The sequence below is a fragment of the Haliotis rubra genome, unplaced genomic scaffold (assembly GCF_003918875.1).
Source record: "Haliotis rubra isolate DU_JTF1 unplaced genomic scaffold, ASM391887v1 Scf242, whole genome shotgun sequence".
Classification (NCBI taxonomy): domain Eukaryota; kingdom Metazoa; phylum Mollusca; class Gastropoda; order Lepetellida; family Haliotidae; genus Haliotis; species Haliotis rubra.
Window position 1 is genome coordinate 822,500 of NW_025766470.1, and position 21,700 is coordinate 844,199.

General features: G+C 42.3%; 1 protein-coding gene across 1 annotated transcript; it reads right to left on the minus strand.

Annotated features, from left to right (window-relative positions):
* Positions 1-1,481: 1,481 nt before the first annotated feature.
* Positions 1,482-21,700, minus strand: LOC124278837 (casein kinase II subunit beta). Its single transcript, XM_046714611.1, has 7 exons — positions 21,580-21,700; positions 18,759-18,843; positions 18,180-18,282; positions 8,885-9,000; positions 5,457-5,532; positions 2,605-2,794; positions 1,482-2,004 (listed from the first exon to the last, which is right to left on the minus strand). The coding sequence occupies exons 2-7, from the start codon at positions 18,828-18,830 to the stop codon at positions 1,896-1,898; spliced, it is 666 nt and encodes a 221-aa protein (XP_046570567.1). The 5' UTR covers positions 18,831-18,843; positions 21,580-21,700; the 3' UTR covers positions 1,482-1,895.

Sequence of the window (21,700 nt, forward strand, 5' to 3'; positions counted from 1 at the left end):
AGACATCAGGCTGCATGGCGATCTCTGCTGATGTCACTGGTCGCTTCTTGTGTATGCGACGCCGGGATGATGATCGGTTGATCATCGTAGAGGCCCAGTTCAGCGGCTGGAACAATCTCGGTTGAGAAAGTCCTAGTAGACTTCGCTGATTTCCCCTCAGAGGTCGTGCTGGTAGCCCGCGCTGAGTGTTGGTAGCTTAACGGACCCTCAGGAAGATCATCGGTATCAGCGTTAGTACATCAGGCTGCATGTTGATCTGCGCTGACATCACTGTTGCCGACATCGGGTCATTCTTTGATGTATTATCAGGTATGATGATCGGCTGATCATCATACAGGCCCAAATCTGCGACGGAAACAATCTCGGCTGAGAAAGTTCTAGTAGACTTCGCTGATTTCCCTCAGAGGTCGACGCTGCCCTGGGGGTGTGAAGTCTGGCGCTGAGATGCAGTAGAAGCCCTCTAGTCTTCGGCCGCGACGATGGGATGTCTGGGGAAGCAGGACGCTTCTTGGAGGCGGGCGGACTACGCCCCACGCCTCTCCACCACTCTAGCGGAATACCAGACGGGAGGGGGTCGACCAACAGCAGTAGACTGGCGAGGGTTCAGGTGTATCAGTCATGGCTAGACTCTGCATACGCGACTCCATCTGCTGCGCGTCTCAAACATAAAGTATTTATTTATTAAAGGCAGAATTGATAAATTAGTACCGCAACTGCCACGTGAATAAAATGAACATGGCGCAGTACAGCTAGGGCATATTAAATGCGGATCAGCAGCAGAATAAAAAACGTAATCTGCAACAGTACAGAATTTTCATCAACGTAATCCACAGAACAAACATGGCGTCCCGTGAATAAACAGTAGAAACACGACTAAATATCAATATATAATTGTTGAAGGATACTAGCTAAACCTCTATAGATGTCTATACGAGGTAACTAACTAAATATAATCCAAGGATATAGTGTGTCGGGAGACACAGGCGCTCTCACGTCCAGCTCACTGGGCGAAGAAGGAGAGAGTGAGGCACATGGGTAGAGGTGGCGCTCTCGTTCCCGCGCTTGTGGAAGGGAGGTAACTCGTGATGTACTAATTAGTGATTTTACATTGAAGGGAGCTTCAATTAGGGAGATACAAGTGTTCCACTATGTTCGCAAGAAGAAGAAGACAAGCAAAAAGAGCATGAGTCAGGATAAGGAAAAATATTATCTTAACTAACAGACCACATCTGTATAATTGCCCATTAATGAAAAACATGATCCACTCAGGTTCAACACAAAAGTGCAGACAGTCACGCTAACTACCACAAGTAACACTACTGTACAATAACCGTAACCATGGTCACTTCATCATCACTAACCACATCAGTTACACATTTCACAAGATCTTTGGCAGAACAATTATTCCAGTACATTTCTACCTCACCCTACATAATCTTAAGTTAGGAACTAAACCTGAATGATTCAATTTACAAATTCAGGAAAATGTAAACTTATTTTATTTCACATTTGGCCAAATTTTGTCCATCAAAACCGATCCTGCTTTCTACACTCAGCAAGTACGGGATCCCATGTCAACGTAATCATAATGCCAGTTTTACAAAGCAAACATTCCTAAGCATTATATACATCATAGAGAAAGTACAAATGTTAGAAATGACGGATGAACAATCCCAGGAATAGGAGACAGTATGTCAACAGAATCTGTGGTCTCTTGTCATCATCTTTGCTCCAAATGTCTTCTTGCCAAATGTCTTCTCGCACGTCTTGATTTTTAAGACTTTTGTACACTGTACAAGTTTTCGATGATGCAAGTTTAAATGTCGTCAGTGGAGGAGGTAATATCTAGTCAGGATTCCAGTCCGAGTTCGAGCCTAGCACATAGTGGCTTTGTTTCATCTTTTGCTGTTGGTGTGACTAGCTCCGCGCATGGGCATCTTGAAGTTGGATGCAGCTTGGTACTGGAGCTGGTAGGCCAGTGGGTGTATCTTGAAGCCATACAGTCTGAAATAAACAACTGCTTGTTGCAAGGCAAGTAACACTTCTAGAGACCTCTTGTGATTACAGTGAGTGAGTAATTTTTGTTTTACGAAGCACTCAGCATTATTCCAGCTATATGGCGGCAGTCTGTAAATAATCGAGTCTGGAACAGACAATCCAGCTATCAACAGATTCCAGGCTTTAAAGAAATTATCCAAACGTACACTTCTCCATCAAGGACACTTGTTTGTGAGTCGAGGTAAAATCCTGCTATAAATTATGTAATAATGCAAAACATCAATCTTAGCAAGGTATCTGTAGTCGTCATGTTTCGCTCCAACCAACACAAGTCGAGCACAAACACAAGGACACTTTGTGTGGCACTGCTGCTTGACTGAGACAACCATGGACAAGGCTGATCCAGCTCAAAGCAGTGCATGGTGGAAACTTTGGAATGTGGGCACCTACTTGTCATTGTGCAAGATGGCACTAATTGTCTGATAAAGATCCGAGTTTAACAGAATTTGTAGCTGTGGACAGCATATGGGTATTTCTTTCAGATCTGTGTCTTCACCAGGGCACATGCCCCCTATTGTAAAAGCATAAGACCTTGTTGGCACTGACCTGGGAACAAACTGGTTGGCAGGGCGCTTGGGTCTGTACTCTGGGTGCACCATGAACAGCATGTGGGGGAAGCCTGTGCCGAAGTAGGCGCCGTCAGTGTGGTGGTGGCGGGAGGACTTGGGGGTGTATACATCTTGACACTTGGGGCAGTACAGCTTCACCATGGCCTCGCCGGGGACATCTGACAAACCTGAAACATCCACACTCAACTGTCGGAAGGAGCAGGGATACACATGGATGTTGTGAGTGAGTGACTGACTATTTACCATTGCATCAAACTTTGACAAGATATCTGTTGTCCTTATATTTTGCAGATCCCTAGGGCATCCTTAAGAACCACCCTGACTGGCACCTGACCAGAGGGCCCATTTCGTTCCATGATTACTTACCATAACATCAATCTTAAGCAAGGTATCTGTAGTCCTTATGTTTCGCTCCAACCAACACAAGTCGAGCACAAACACAAGGACACTTTGTGTGGCACTGCTGCTTGACTGAGACAACCATGGACAAGGCTGATCCAGCTCAAAGCAGTGCATGGTGGAAATTCTCCCCTACCCAGTAATTCATATCTCAGTTCTCTTGTGACCCTGAGGCTCCTTTCACGAAACAACCTTTACTAAGGTTAACATTAACTCCCATCCTTTAACATTGCACTTAACCTTAGTGACTTACGATAACCTTAGTGCTTTGTGAAAGGAGGCCCGAGGCCCATATACTACTGCAGCTTTATTTGGAATCCCATCCAGAAATATGATGCTAGAAACAGGAGACCTTTCGGCGATGGCTGAAAACTATACTGCTTAACGAAACAAGATGTCTTTTCAGTTGTACTCGGTGCATTCTGTACTGTACTGTCTCAAATACAACTTTGAAAGCATGGGTATAATTGATGACATCCGTTCCTGTCTGAATATCAAGAAAGCTCCCTTATTCTAAACATATCAGGTCAACATTTTGGAGGTAGAGCTGTATCAAACTCTCGTTCTGGCACGACAATGTGTGATACTCGCTTCTGATTGGCTGAGAGCTCATCAAAACCGTACTTAAATGACAGTTTAAGGACCGCTAATTAAAGTGACCGATTCATCGCGTATGAATACAACGAACTCGTTGACCCTATTGTTTGTAAACAAACATGTCGGACATCGGCAATTTCTATCTTGGCAGCATCTTTGGTGTTTTTGAAGTTAAAAGCGAATGGTTCGAAGAAGAATTTCTTGACCCTAATCCCAGTGAAGAAACCAGAAAATCTGTCAGCAGCCCAAAAGCGGCAGTATATTCGAAGTGGGTCCAGATTTATGTGTGTTGACGTCGGCCCACACGTCCTAACCTAACCGCTTCCGTCCCGGACGTAATGCCCAGTCCTTCCACTTCCACTGTCCATGTATCCCACATAAAACGTGGCATGTCAGGTCTTTTCCAAATTGGGAATAGTAGGGTGGTTATCAACAATTATTTCCGTGAATAAAGTTAGCGGCGACTAAACTTAGCGAGTTCACGGCTTGAATTTGGGCGAGTTGATTGTCATACAGTAGGGGAGATCAATAATTCGCTTGAGAAAAATCAAATAATTGTACTTGCTCACAGTATCAACTGTATTTTTTTATATTTATGTATGCTACTTGTTACAAATACAAGCATACTGGTTCCTGAAATATAGCATTTATGTTGTTGAAAATGTCTTATGTCGTTCATTACACAACCTGTCCCCAACGGGACGATTCCAAGCGATTTCCAGGAAAAGGCCCCTTTGGGCCTTGTGTTCTTGCGCGCCAAACAGTTCGGTTTTAAAACGCTTATCAGTCGTGCTAGAATGAAGATAAAGCTACACTGTTTTCAATTTTGCGGTCCTTTATCGTTGATTTAAGACCCCTAAATTAAACATTTAGCGGTCTTAAATCAACGATAAAGGACCGCAAAATTGAAAACAGAGTAGCTTTATCTTCTAATTCAGAAGATGTGTCATTAGTAAAAAGTAGAATTTTGGGATGAGTAAGCCATAAAAGAGAAAGAGGTTGTGACATTACCTAAAAAGGTAACTTTTATGATAAAATTGGTATTATATACTTATCCTGACTCACGCTATAATGCTATATTGCTTGGGGAAAGGGAGATAATCAATGTAGCATGCCTCATTAAAAGGAAAAATGAAATCTATGGTAGTGTATGGGTTTAGGGGTAGCATAATAGATTGTAGATGTTGCTCTGAATAATTCAAGAATCATATCCATTTCAAGTTGTCACTATACATCTGTTTGCAAATCTGGAAACCGACAATAGGTCAGAATCTGATAAAAGCCTGAATGATGCCACATTAACAGAATACAACTATCCCCCCTCCCTGATAACCATCAATGTTTAATCCACTAAATGCTGAGATCCAGGAGGGTAACAGTCTCAGACAGATGTGCATCAACCCCTTGACCTTGACCTCTCCAGGCAGACTCTTTATAACTAAGACCACTGAGGTCCAGGAGCGAGTGAGTGAGTTTAATTTTACGCCACACTCAGCAATATTCCAGCTATATAGCGGCAGTCTGTAAATCATCGAGTCTGAACCACACAATCCAGTGATCAACAGCATGAGCACCGACCTGCGCAGTTGGGAACCGATGACGTGTCAACCAAGCCAGCGAGTCTGACCACCCGATCCCGTTAGTCGCCTCTTACGACAAGCATGGGTTACTGAAGGCTCATTCTAACCCGGACCTTCACAGGTCTGAGGTCCAGGAGACAATAGTATGAGCATATATAATTTTCATTAATACGCCTGGTAGTGATGACAAGGAATTTTTTTTTTATTATTACCCCCAACACCACCAACCCCAAGCACTGAGAACCATCTTTACCGATAGGAAGCATGGGCTGGTTTTCACAGTACACCCGTGGACAATAGCCAAAGTCTCCCTGCTGCCATTTCTCAATCTGGAAACAAAGATCACAAAAACACATGAAGTAGTGAAAACACTGATGATAAGTGGAAGGAAAACACACATCATAAATTACAATATTTGACACAGCGGGACTGAAGCTCACCTTCCTTAGAAATCACGAGATAATGTTTTCTCATGAAAGCAATCTGAATAAGGTTCAGTATCGCTATTTGTTGATGATATAACTGATCATTTCACAAATTGGCCTGACATAATGAAGTATTAACATCTTCAACATGCAGGTAAACATAATACAGACAATATATAACAAGTGTAAAAAGTCATTCACAAAATATTTTCTTTATGAGGTTGCAATCAATCAATCAATCAAGTTTATTTTGTAAAAAAGCCAAAGGCCCATATCAAACAGACTTTTGTCCTTACAACTTGAAGTGGAATTAGAAAAGCAATTGATCTTGAACATCTTTGAGTTCCACTTGGCGGGATATGTCTAGAAGTTTTTAAGAAAGGCATTTCCTAACTTTGCATGGATGAGCCATGACATAGCCTACACTGACAGTGTCAAGGCAAGCTAATTATCAGGATAATGGTATCATATTCTTTCAAACAAGAAAAGGAAAATTATTCTATTTCGAGAGTTAATCAAATAGAGCACAGAACAGGCTTACATCAATTATCTCGTCATATTTCATAATGCAAAGAGATGAGAGGATCAGATTAGAGAGTCATTAAACAATCTCCTCTACAAAGAACTAGAAGTGTAACATGAATATCATCAGTACTTCACATGTTTGTATACACCATGTTCTTCCGTTATCTTGAATACATAGAGACTTTGTGCAGTCTCCAGTTTAACTTACAAGTCATAAAACTGTTTCCAGTGAAATACGAAACACAGACAGCTCAGAGTGAGTGACTTTGGTTTAACGACACTTTTAGCAATAATCCAGCAATATTAAAGTGGGGGGACACCAGAAATGGGCTTCACACATAGTACCCATGTGGGGAAATGAACCCGGGTCTTCGGCGTGTCGAGTGAATGCTTTAACCACTAGGCTACCCCACCGCCCCCTGACACCTCAGACCAATGAGGGATCACATTACATCGTACAAGTGCAATATTTCTAGTGCAGCATGTGCAACAGATTTACAGCTGACTACTCTACACTCTTCTATATCAGAAGCTTGGGTTGCATATATACTCCCCATCAAAAGTTAAGACTCACTAGTGTAAATGTCACTCTCCTACCCAGAGTTCCATGCGGCCAGCCAGCATAGTACCTCTGCCACAGGCCAGAAAGATGTGACAATTCGTCACATCTTGCACCGTTCATTCAATATAATGTACATATTTCTTAACACTTTTATTTTTGACGAGTCTACACATCTAATTAAACATCTTTGATAGAATGGTTTAGTTTCACTGAAAAAATATCTTAAAACATCTAACACTATTTCGATTTGCGTAGCGATCCTTTGTTTACATAGGTTGTACGGCTCTACGTGCTGTCATCGAAGCCGACGGAGAGAGCAAACGATGCAGCCAGTTTGATGTCTAAAATATGTACTGTCATAAATCTTACTGTCGCAGTTGTGGAAGAATATACATGTAACAATGTAAAACATTGTGAAGAGCGTGAGTCCAGTCTCTTCTTATTATGAATATGCTAGTTTGTTTACAAACAAGAGAAAAGTCTGATCATGTGATATGCAAATTAGCCTGTTGCAGTGATGTTATGCTAAGTCATCACTGTGCCGGAGTGTGTAAATTTAGCCACTTACTTCAGTCAACTGTTCTGAACCAGATTTTGTAAAATAATCCATACAGTTTAAAGGTACTGTTTATACATGAGCTGATGTATTGCAAAACAAATTTGTTATGTTGAAAAGGTCATGTGTTGAAACTCGTTGAAAAATGACGATTTTTTTATCAAAACTTTACACCAAAACGCAGATGTTCACATGCACGATATTTGCACATGCTTTTCAGCAATTTGATGCATGATCCTCGTGCAATTAATCTGCATAAGGTTTGCAGATGTTTCCCCCAAGTTAGTGGAGAAATTCATCTTCGTTAACCATATGTACATACATAACTTATAGTGATTGATTTAATCAAGTCTAAACTTTTGATGGGTAGTATACTTCATGAGCAGGAATCATTTGCTATCTTTAACAGACTCACTTCACTGACTCACCAAAAAAGACAGATATTACTCTTCTGCCATGCAGCAGCCATATGACTTCACAGATATGGAGGAACATGGTGTGTACAAGGCATGTAAAGAACCGATGTGATACGACATTTGTGGAATCCATTGTGACATGCACAAATGCTCTCAAATCAAACACTCAACATGAGGGTCTAGTCTAGATGTGTTTTAACACCTAGCAAGTCATCACACAATCTTCCCAGTGGAATTAGAGAATTATTTGGAATCGGTAGGCATCAAAATAAGCAGTTGTCAGTAATGACTCTTTCTGATGAGGCAAACAGAAACGATGTAGGTAGGACTGAACAAATGATTGATATGAGGAATTAGGTTATTTCAGTTGATAAATGTTACCATGGTTACTGGTCAGCCAACACCTTATATTGACAATCTGTAGAAAATCAATTTCTTACCACCAGTAGCTTTTATTCTTTATACATCTCTTTTCTGGGAATTATGAGATTCTGGGTAAACATATCTTCCTATTTAGGTTGTAAACTTTGGTATGTTCTTTCCAGTGGACAGCCAGAAAGAAATGGACCAATATTCATTGTGTGTACTGCCTTCTATTGAATCTATTTATTAGGAAAGAAAATATTCCATTATGAAACTCTTCTTGACTTAGTCTATATTAGACAGAATCTGAAACCCAAATGTGGCAAATTGAGGTATTCTTCCATCATTTACACTTACTGAAACACAAGTCACAATGTGTTTCTTTGAGGTTGAAAAAGGGCCATGTTTTAGAAGGCAGCAAAAATAATAGATATTATCTTGGACAGGCTGTTCTCTAGGAATTGGCATTTCATGGCTGTAAGATTGAACTCATAATCCTGGCTTAGCTATGGAAAGGATATGGCTGTCCAAGGTAGAACTTACTGGAAGTAAAGAGAGTTCTTGTCTTGGTGTAACTGGTACCTGTGGAGTGTCTCTATCTTTATCATAGTCCAACCTATGTTAATATAAGTTTAGCACGTAGTAAATATGGGGAAATTGAAACTTGAATTGCCAACGACCCAACAGTTAATTCAAAATGAATCCTTATGTTGGTTCAAATGTCCGGTACCCTTAAAATACTGCCACGTAGAGACATTTAACACTGACTGAATCAAAGTTTACGTGGCCTACCCTGTCTAGGTAATATGTCTTGAGTGGGCGTAGCAAGCTTACCATCTGGGCAATGCCTCGATTAGTCATAATGTATCGGGCGTGAATCAAACCATATAGCATCTCCGCAGCCTGTTCAATTAGATCACTCTGATTTGGGTTGTCTTCTAGTTCGTCATCTATACAAAAAGCAAAATGAGCGTTAATCACTTGTACAGATTCTCATCTTGTCGTCACCCACTGGGGTTGTGAGGATCGGGACTGCCATTCCTCATCAACAAACATTCATGTGAAGTATCTGTAATGACCTCATAATTACATTGTTAGTTCCAAGAAACAACTAGTGTCAAACTGTCAATGTCTGGCAGGTGTAAAATAATCAAGAACTATCAAGCTATTAATATGGGCTTTTAGAATTCAGTATGTCACTGAAAACATATAAAAAATCCAAAATATACTTAACTTGAAAAACCAAAAAAAACCTATATAGTTCTTTTTCCAAGCCAATACCTTCATCAAATTTTGCTCATGGGAACATGTGTTGTCTGTTCACACAGTGATATATAGACAACTAAGTGTTTTGATGAAGATACTGGGTGACGGGAAATGAGAATCTGTATCGTATAAGGAAATGTTCAGCTTTGTAACGAGTCATGATGATGGAGTACAGTGACATGAAGTGACATGAAGTAGTCAGTATGTCAGTACGTTTCCCAGATATTGTCTTCCTCTACAGTCGCACCACAACCAGATCTATCATGCTGGTATATCTCTGTGTGAAGACCCAACTATCCAGGGTACCATTCCACAAAGTGATCGTAGAGCTAAGATGATCGTAACTACCATACTTTAACATAGAGTAGTATAGGGAATGGGGGTTCTGTGACAGGCCGATTAAGAGCGTCATTATATATCTATTCCGCTTCCAGCCCCCAGTATAAATTAACAATTTCAATCAGAGACACCATTCGATGCACATCATAGGAGCCTTAAAATCTGTAGAGTTTCGGCAACCCCGGCCGGGAACGAGGACGGCGCCAGCCACCAGTTCCCCAAGGGATTCTGTGACAGGCGAACTATGAGCGTCATTATATACCAATTCCGCTTGGTATTGTGATAGTTGTCTTTTTGGAGGCATTTGGTTGCGCAGTATATCTACATTCGCAAAATATTGTCTATATGGGAATCTAGGGCACACTAGACATACTGGGGTACACTAGACAGAACCTAGAAGTTTGCTTGTTTTGCTAAGTATTGCTAAGCATTTGCTAAGTATTGCTAAGCATTGCTAGGAGTTTCCTGGGAAAGGTTGGGATTCCTTGGGAGGATTGGGATTCCTGGGGAGGATTGGGATTACTGGGAGAGGATTGGGATTCCTGGGAGAGGATTGGGATTCCCATATAGGCATATAGGAAGTATGGGTATATATATGCCTAGGAAAAACAACCATGCCACCAAAAAGAGATTTACCTTCGGACAAGATCCAAGAAATACGCTCCCTTCGAGGGGTGCTCCCAGCAAATGAGGTTAAAAAGCGCTTCGGTATTGGGTCCACAAGACTCTATGACATATGGAGAGATCCAATCGAAGAACCAGAAGTATCATTGCCAGTCGATGACCTACAAGTATCGTTGCCGGTCGACGAACCACAAAAGGTGACTCGGGATAGTTCGAAAGTTACAATACCTGGTAGTACGTTACCAACCATCCAGGACTTCTACGATCGCCTGGGGAGTCTCGAGGCTCGTGGATCAAACCGCCAATACATCGCCGAATTTGTTGGTTGACATCCTGTCGAGGTTGGATAAGGATGATGACAATGACGAAGTCCTGGAGGAAATAGAAGAGGAACAAGAAGACACCCGTCTGGGTATCCAGAAGGTGCGGGAGATGGTAGAATCAGCCCAAAGGTTAACCTATGTTTCGATAGCTGCCGTATTACTCTGGAAGGTCATCCACAAGACCTGGGAGCATAGCAAGCCAGCAACACCCAAACCCCAAACCCCGGACCCCTTTCACATGTAGTAACATTCATTTAGACATTTGACTCCGCATAAGGTATACACCATGTGGCCCGTGGGAACCCATTATTGCAAATGGGTATTGCTCGGCAAGCCGACAGCCCGCGTAAACGCTGTATGACTGAATATTGCCACTGCATGCCCACTGTGTGAGAAAGGGTCATATCAATTATGTTTGCAAAGTATGCGGCATAGGGTCAAAGGACATTATGGGTTGTGCAAAGACCATGGAAGGGACGTGAGTTCAAACCAACTTATTTACGATAAGAAGAAAGACTACCTCAACGAACGTAACCGACTGCTCAGGACGAAAGTTTAAGGTGCGCTTCATTTTTGAAAGCTGACAGGGTTATCTGCACATTGAAAACGCCTATTAGACATGTGGCTCCGCGATATGGTATACACCATGACTACTGCCATCGAACTCAAAGCTCTCGCCAAAAGTCGTGGACTGACGGGTTATTCCCGCCTTTAGGAAACCCCAACTGCTCACCTTGCTCGATATGAAATATACCAAGCCCCCTACCATGCGAGACCTCAAACTCCATGCTAAAGAACGCTGGATTGAAGGGTTATTCCCGCATGAGAAGAGCCGAGCTGATCACCTTGCTGGAAGACACCAGGCCAGTCGAGTTGAGATTTGTGCAGACGGAGCATGCCGCGGGTAAGTATCTCCGGGTTGATAATGACGGTTGATTCCAATATCGATACCGTACAGTCAAACCCCCATCGCTAGTAAACTCCGCTAAGAACTAGGCTTAATTTGAAAAGCATCAAGTACCAACTAACGATGAAAATGGAGCTCCAAAACAGAATACGGACGGCAGTACTGAGTACGCTTGCACCTTATTTCAGAGGCAAGCAGGAAGTCCTAACCCAACCAGAATTGATTGAATCCTCCATCGACGATCGCTGCAGAAAATACAAGAGTCGTTGGAGAGATATACCCATATGGGCTCTGGATGGGTGGTAGACAAAATCAACACCGCTTATCTCGACATAGCTTAACTACATGCCGCCAAAGGTGGGTTGCACATACCGGTGCCCAAGCATTTCAAGGCTAAAAGGCCCTCGTTAACCCCAAAACCCAAGGCTTAATTTATGTTAACGACATTGCGCGGTGGTGGCGGTCATAGCTGCTACGCATGAACCAACGGGCAATCCGGCAGGCGCTCCAGCTATCCATCGATCGAAGAATCTGGTTCGACTTCACGGGTGTAGAATGCTTAACACCCATCTCCTACTGGGCTTAATTCGAAAAGCAGAACAAGGTGGCCGTCAACGTGTTCGCCAATGGCTTACACAAAACCATCGCGGCATAGGATAAGCCCTGTGGGTGATAAAACCGCGCGTGAAACCAATATATTCCTCATCGAAAAAGACGGCCAGTATCACTACACGGCAATAAAAATCTGAGCCGGCTGTTGCACGATCAATCGATGCACAGAGAAAAGAAACACTTCTGCTTAACGATGTCTGCACGGTTTTACGCGAGCCGACCTGCTGCAAGCACACCAGGGGATTGCTTAGGTGTAGGAGAGACGGCGATCCGAATTGACATGCCTAAGGAAGGCGACAACATCTTGAAATTCACCAACCACAAAAATCAGATGCCTGTGCCTTACATGATCTACGAGACTTCGGCCCTCATCAAACGGTCGGCCACGACGCGCCCAACACTGAGCAAAGTTTTACGTGCAAGACCCAAGAACACCAAGCCCGCGGGTTCGGCACGTGGTCGTCCGATGTGATGGACAAACGAATGCTCCAGTCATCTACCGAGGTCCTGGCGCGTCGAACGATTCCTGATGTGTTTGCAACAGGAAGAGAAAATCATTAGGAAAAGGCTGTACACCGCTGCCCCCATGCGCATGACGCCGAAGGACCAAGTCGGCCACAAGCGTGCTGAGAATTGCCATATATGTCAGGGGCCGCTGAATGGGGATGTTGTGAGAGATCACTGCCACATCACCGGCCGGTACCGAGGTGCCGCCCATAACGCGTGCAATCTCCAGCTTAGAATCAACCCTAAAACAATCAACATCCCCGGGGTCTTCCACAATCTGAGAGGGTACGATGCCCACCTGATCATGCAGGCCATCTCAAAGGTCGACGGTGATATCAAGTGCATCCCCAACAACATGGAAAAATACATCTCATTCTCACTCAACGGCCTGAGATTCATTGACAGCGCTCAGTTCCTCCTATCATCGCTCGATAGCTTGGTCAAAGCCAATGACACCTTCCCCATCACTGGTCGATACACCAATGTCGAGACTCGGCCCCTGCTGATGAGGAAGGGTGTGTACCCATATGAGTACATGGATGATTGGTCTAAGTTCGATGAGACCCGATTACCTCCCATCGGTCGATTTTATAGCAGCCTGACCGAATCCCATATCTCCCAAGACGATTACGACCACGCGCAGAATGTGTGGGGGAAACTGGGATGTAAGAATCTGGGTGACTACCACGACCTGTACTTGAGAACGGACGTGCTCCTGCTAGCCGATGTGTTCGAGACGTTTAGGAGGACGTGTTTGAAACAGTATCAACTCGACCCTGCATGGTACTACACCAGCCCCGGGCTATCGTGGGATGCGCTGCTGAAGAAAACCGGAGTTAAGCTGGAATTGCTCACGGATTACGACATGCACCTGTTCATCGAAAAAGGATTGCGAGGTGGGATCTCCATGGCCGCCAAACGGTACGCAAGAGCCAACAATAAGTACGTGGAAGGCTACGACTCTAGCAAGCCCACCAATCATCTCCTCTACCTCGACGCCAACAACCTGTACGGTTGGGCTATGAGTCAGTCTCTGCCTACTGGTGGGTTTGAGTGGTTGAATAATGAGATCGATATCAACGAGCATCGCTACCAGATTCAGGGAAGGGTTACATCCTCGGCGGATCTGGAGTATCCCGAGGCATTGCACGCTGCTCACAACAGCTACCCGCTGGCCCCGACGGTTGATGGTCTGCCGAGACTGGATGTCCGACTATCAGCGTGACTTGTTGGGTGAGAACACCCTGGCTCGTGTGGAAAAACTTGTCCCGAACTTGATGAATAAGACCAAGTACGTCGTGCACTATCGCAACCTACAGCTGTACCTATCGTTGGGTATGAAGCTGACCAAAATTCATAGGGTGCTGAAGTTTGATCAAAGTCCTTGGATGGAGCCCTACATCAGAATGAACACGGACCTGCGAAAGCTGGCCACCAGTGACTTCGAGAAGAACTTGTATAAGCTCATGAACAACTCAGTGTTTGGTAAGACGATGGAGAACCTGAGAAAACGGGTGACGGTCAAACTCGTATGCGATCGCACCAGGAGGAAAAACTCAGGAAGCTGATCGCTAGCCCGCCTTCAACAGAAGCAAGCTATTCGATAACGACTTGGCGCGCTGCACATGAACAAAGTCACATCAAGCTCAACCGACCCGTCTACGTGGGGATGAGCATTCTCGACCTGTCCAAACATCTCATGTATGATTTCTACTACAACCAGCTCAAGAAGCAATACGGTGATCGATGCGAGCTGCTGTACACGGACACGGATTCCTTGTTGCTGGATATACACACCGAGGATGTGTATGAGGACATGGCAAAACACATACACCTGTACGACACCAGCGATTACCCCAAGGACCATGCCCTACACAACACGATCAATAAAAAGGTCCTTGGCAAGATGAAAGACGAATGCGCTGGCACACCCATCGCCGAATACGTTGGCTTGAGGCCTAAGATGTACTCCATCTTGAAAGCTGATAAGGGTGAGATCCGAAAGGCAAAGGGGGTCAAGAAATACGTGGTGAAACAACACATCAAGCACGTCCTCTTCAAACAAGCTCTGTTCAAGAATAAGACGTTCAAACACCGAATGAATGCGTTGAGAAGCGACAAACACAACATCTACGGCATCACCCTCAAAAAGACGTCGCTGTCGCCCATGGACACCAAACGGTGGATCGCCGCCGACGGCGTCACGACTTACGCGTACGGGCACACGCTCATAAACCACTGAGTGGTTGGCCTGGGCTGTGCATCGAATGGTGTCTCTGCTCAAAGCGGAATTGGTATATAATGGCACTCTTAGTTGGCCTGCCACAGAATCCCATTCTATGACCGGGGGTAACTGGTGGCTGCTTAGCATCCGGCGCCGTGTACTGCAGTCCTCGTTCCCACCCGGGGGTTGCCGAAACTCTACAGATTTTAAGGCTCCTATGATGTGCATCGAATGGTGTCTCTGATTGAAATTGTTAATTTAAACTGGGGGCTGGAAGCGGAATAGATATATAATGACGCTCTTAATCGGCCTGTCACAGAACCCCCATTCCCTATACTACTCATAGACTTACGACTGTCGTAGCGCTAAGATGATCGTAACTCCCATACTTTAACATAGACTTACGACAGTCGTAGCGCTAAGATGATCGTAACTCCCATACTTTAACATAGACTTACGACAGTCGTAGCGCTCAGATGATCGTAACTACCATACTTTAACATAGACTTACGACAGTCGTAGCGCTAAGATGATCGTAACTACCATACTTTAACATAGACTTACGACAGTCAAAGCGCTGTGATCGCTTTGTGGAACAGGACCCATGTCAGGTGTGTTGAACTTTCTCACTTTCTGTCAAGGCTTCTAAAGCCTTAGTACAGAAGAATGACTATCAAAATTATCAACTGCTGAATTCCACTTGCCATAAACCTACATAGCTACAGGTGAGTTTGCAAGCATGGTATCATATTGTCATTGACTGAATACTGGCAAAGTGGCATCATATACATAAAACTACTGCAGTGAATACTGCACAAAAGCACTGTCTTTCTTAATATAATACAAATATATTACACTGTGATGGGCTGAAGGGACATGTGACTGTCCAAGGTTAGCAAAAGAACAAATACAGATTCGCAGGCACCTAAAACAGCAAATTAAGTACAATTATTGAAAGAAATTCTGCACACTGCTCTAAAATATCTAATATATATGACCCAAAGGAGTAACATTTTATTGAATACCTGAAGAAAACTATCAATAACAAGTGAATGTTTCCATATAAGTAACCACTCCTGGATCTAGAACTGGACCTGGCATGATGGAGATAGTTTAGTAATGGTGGATGTGCAACGCCGCTGGGCTCCAAACAGCTGAATGCATGCATGCATAACAAGCAGGCACTGATCAGTCAACAAGACTACCTAGGAACTTCTACAGGGGGGTTTAAAGAGGCAGTCAACATTGGGGAAGCCCCATTCAGCTGGGAACCTCCATGGTGTGCGACAAGTGAAGTTCAACATGGGAAGGTTCTTGGCAGTGTGAACATTTGCAGTGCTTAGCAAAGAGAACTTGTAGTGTCAAATTGAATTCCCGAATTTGCCAAAAACAATATTTCTGTAGACAAGATCAACTGAGTAAAAAGACATATTTCCAAAAAAACCTAATTATTTCCTACCTTGTTTCATACAAAATCGAACCATTTACCATTTCAGAAGCATACCAACAGTGTTCATTCTAAAGCAGGGGCATATTCACAGTTTTGTAGCAGGACATCATCCAACTATTTAGCAGGACTATTTCACATCTACTTACCAGGACAACTTAACAGGGCAATTCCAAATCTACTTCGCAGGAATATATTCACATACAAAGCAGGGCAACTCCACAACTACCAAGCAGGGCAACTTCACATTCATTTATCAGGGCAACTTCGGTCTATTTAACAGGGCAACTCCACATCTATTTAATAGGGCATTCTCACATTTACTAGCAGGGCATCTATTTAGCAGGTTGTCACCTCACACAGGGCATTGTCACATCTCCCACTTAGCAACAATGACCAAAGTGTGCCTAGGCCCCAGCCCTTTTTGGACTACTAGAATGTTAATTCATTGTGACTTAAGCAATTGTTGCTAGCACGTTTACAGCTATATGTCTGAGGCACGTTAAGGGGTGCAACTAGAATGAACACTGTACATCTATCAAGTTTTGACAATTGATGAAACGAAAGATGATCTGACTGTTCAAACCAAGGCATTATTCAGCCATATATACAATAATCAAGGCAATGTTTTCAAATGGACATATTTACTGTTACAATCCACTTTTAAGCTATTGAAAAAAGACATTGTCCCCCACCTGTCACACACCTGACCCCTACCCCCAGGGCAGCAGAGGCTTACCATCTTACAGATGCCGGAATTGGTAAGTACGAATCTAGCATGTATCTGACAGTATAGCATCTCGGCAGTGTGTTCGATCACATCTGTACCAGGGGCCTCCTCCTCTTCATCTAGACACAGGGTAGATTGTTAAACACACCACCAAAACTAACCTACATTCCTCTAGTAAAGTGGTTGAAATTAAGAATCAGGGTCAAAGGGCCTTCATATTAGAAATAAGACATCAGTGGCGTTACACTCGTACACTACATCGGGAGAAACATTCCAGGATAATTCTAAATTTAATAAACTGAAGTACATGATAACATGTATTACTAGAGCTAAACGGGTGGTGAAGGGTCTTTTAGTTTTATGCTGAAACAGATGTGAAAAAGAGTCAAATATTCAGAGATTCCAATTTAACTTATTGTTAACCTGAAACATTCACCTTGTTTAGCAGCATAGAGAAACCATAATGACACCCCTCCAATATCCACTAGCTGTTTTAATACCTTCAGCAACAGACAAACTGACAGGCAGGCGTAAAGCACCCAACTGTATCCCTCATGGTAAAACATATACGGTAAATTTAATAGATCTGTTTGTTATGATGGCTGACATGCCACACATGTTCTTGGTTTTCACAACAATGGTTAATTGTAATACACAGAACAGAATAGCCTAGATCACATGTCCCTTGAGTAATTCAAAGTTGACAGTTGATAGACAATTTAACTCTTCCCACCCAGACAACTCTCCACTTGGTGACACTTCCCTACAGCATAGACACAACGTAAACAAAAGAAATATACATGTACTTCCTCATTCAGCCCAAACTAGAATAGGGAAGTTATGCTGTGATCATGGTGATGTGTATTAAAACAGTAATTTAGAGTTTGTCAGTAAAGGTCTAATTTCAACCTTTGTCTAAGTGACAATTGCACTTATATTTAATCTTTGAATGCTCCAATTCTACTGCAATGACTTCAGAAGACAAAAACGAGTCATAATATTTGGGCTGTCACAAAAGCTATTATCCAACATGGGGAAAAACAATTTGGGGCATAGTTTCCAGATTTCCATTTTGTTCCTAACAGTGTTGAAGATGATATCTGGAATCCCAAACAAGGCATGCTGTTATTGGCCGTGCAGTCTGACATACCTGGTTCCAGGTCTAAGATCATGTCTAGGGCTTGTCTGTAGTGTGGCACTTGCTCATTGAGACCAGTCAAGTTAAACTTGTCCTGAATATAGTCCTCATCCACCTGAAAACGCAAAGAATGTTCTGTTTGTTCGCTGTTTAATCAAATTAATGCTCAGTCAAATTCTGGCTATTTGTAGACTGTATAAAATGGACCAAGTCACTGTATCTGACCACTGATGACCTAATCCATTTTCGCATCTCACCAAACAGAACTTAGTGAAACCCTTGACCACATACATGGTACTAATAAACACAGAAACATAACCATGCAAGCTTAGATTTGAAACTATGATCAGCGTTTTCTGGCACGTCCAAGGGACACAACTCTCCACAGCCAACAGTTGTGCCTTTGATGACTTCTGCATCAGATATCCAGGGCTAAAAATCCAATTGAATGCTTGCATTAACAAGTGGCATCTGGTGATGGCAAGATACAAAAGAAGGAAAAGGACTGGTACAACTGTTTGTGAATATACACATGGACTGCAAAATGGAAAGAACTTTTCCTGGTTTAAAAAGATTTTTTTGTGAACATACCTCGCAGAAGAACTCATTTCCCCTCAGCCCGCAGAACCAGGATATCCAGGAGACTTCTTCAGAACTGCTCATGATGCCTCTGTGTCTGAAAGCATCCATCAATAGGGTTATCACAATATACCCGACTCATGTATTGATACACATATCACAATATTTTATTTGTACCATTTTGAAAACTAACTTAGTACCTTCTAAAAAAGTTAACTTGTCTTTCTTTTCAATATTCACAATATCTTCTACTGAAAATGAGTTTACATTTATCATGACATACAGATGATATATAGCAAAGTTTGGTGTGACACAGCAATTAGTTTTATTTAGGCCTGTAATGATACACCATCTTTTCAATATATACTATTGCATCAATAAAGCATCATTGCAGCAAGAGTGTTATGTATATAATGGCATCTAGATACGGCAATCCAGTGATTGACATAATGAGCACATATGCGTTTAGTATGTATTACAAGTGTATGTTGCTTGGGGACCTTATTCTTGATTGGAATTCCAACAGGTCTGACTAAAGAATTGAAAGATACATAGGTTTCATAAATGTAAAGCCTGATAAGCTAAATGGAACAGATGAGAATAAACAGACATGTTGTAGCTAATCATAACGGGATACACCCGAACCGGCCCCAAGCCGAACCGGCCCCTCGATATTTAACCCAAACCGGCCCCTGGATATTTAACCCAAACCGTCCCCGCACCCGAACCGGCCCCTGGGTTAACGATAATCAGACAGACAATTAATGAAGATTTCAATTAATTTATTATATATATACAGACATGAAGATTTCAATTAATTTATTATATCGATACAGACATGAAGATTTCAATTAATTTATTATATAGATACAGACATGATTTTACGCAAGGCGAAGATAACAGTATACGGTGCAGTTGACATTGAGTGAACGCAATCAGTGTCAAGTAAGAGCATACGCTTAAGACAACATGTAAATTAATTCGCTCACGATAATCCGTTCAATGAAATATTAAAACAACACATGCACTTTAATCGCTCAGTGAGACGCGCGTAAAATAACAGTTTAATTTTGGAGCTGAAGAATGTTTTAGTTTTCATAATGTTAGCAGAATTCAGTCTGTGAAAGGTGGTTAATGTGTGCTGAAAATCTTGACAAATGTTCCACACATGGAAACATGGGAAAAGATGAAGGACGACATTATTTTTCGTTACTGGAAACTTGGGCATAACAAAGGTGAAACGTGAATTCATTATATTGGATTTATGTGCTATTCTTGTATTGAATTAATGTGTCAATTCTGTGGATACGATACAATGAAATGTAAGTACACCTTTTACTTTAGTATTGTTTTGCAATTGTTCTTCTAGATTCTTAAAAGAATTACATAAAATGTCCTCTACCACGGGATCTCCGTGATCAGCAGCACTTGCATGTTCACTTGCCTCGCATCGACACTAATATTCGCTAAAAAATGTTTTACAGAAATCGTCATTACATGTAAAGACATATGAGTAATATGTTTTCGTCATTTATGTTAAAGGAACTTTAATTCATATGTCAATGTAGAAATATTCTCGGGGCCGGTTTGGGGCAAATATCAGGGGCCGGTTCGGGTTAAATATCAGGGGCCGGTTCGGGGGTAATTCATCATAACATCATATCATATTGTCTGCCTGTGTATTTGATATACAAGCGGGTCCGGTAATTCTGTGCAGCTGCAATAGCGTACATAGGTAAACATCGTCTGCTACCACATTTATGCTTGAAATCGGGACATTTCTACAAGGGACTGGCATTTTATCACTAAAGGTAAGCAAATAACAGTAATTGACAGATAAATTGACAGTTTTATGAAAAGTCGTTTTCTTCAGACCTTTAAACCTTTTTCTTCATTATTCATAATTGGACTTAATATGAAACACTCTTCCTTACATTGATGAAGTGATTTTTGAAAATAATCTGGCCCTAATGCGCTTCCATACTTCAGATCTCCAGCTGGATGTTATGCGCATCAGTTGCTACGCAGAATTACCGGACAGCAAGCGATGGTGTCAGAACGCCGGTAAGGTCAACCATATGGCATAATGCAACATTAGAATCTTATAGTTGTCAATAAAACTTATACTTCTAGGAAAATGTGATGCATACCAGGATGTTTAGTCACATAAACCACAAAAAATAAGAGACATTAGTTGCTGTTGCAATCGATGTGCTCAGGTGCAGGGAATTACCGGACGGCATTGTAGTTGTAATCTGCAGTCCCTCCGTATCTGACAAGTATTCAACCTACAAAACGCTGATACAGCATCTATTTGGAGTACTGTTGCTGAACCAGTTGACTACCATGCACAAGGCAACTAACCTCATATAGAAAGTCTGTGGTTAACATCTCAACATAATACTTTTACTCCTGCAAATGTAATAAAAATCAGATCTTTGTGGCAGCAATAAAGATCCGAATTGGATGTTTTCACAACATTAGCTCTAACTGGTAATCAAAAAGCACAACCCATGCACATGTTAAAACAGCAAACCTACATGATTCCGGGTGTTGCAATAAAGAATACAAATGGTTGATACAAGTAAAAACCTCCGAAGGGAACTTGTTTTAATATCTGAGCATCCACGTTACTTTACTAGCCATTTCTTCTCCGAACATGTCAAACTACTGAAACAGTCTGTATTTCTGGTAACTTTTGTCAAAACGTATCACACTCGAGAATCAAGAGTTGATGAAAATACGCTTTGGGTGTCACATATGTTTCATAAAACCCAACTATGTTAACTAAAACGAATGAAATTTTGTAATAGACATTAAAACATATACTTACCACCAATTTACCTTGTATCAAGTCGGTTATGGAGACGACGGAAGTACTGTGCGCATGTGTCCCGCAGCGCCCCCTGGCGTCAATAATAGGAACGAGACCGACTGGTGGCTGTGAATCAATT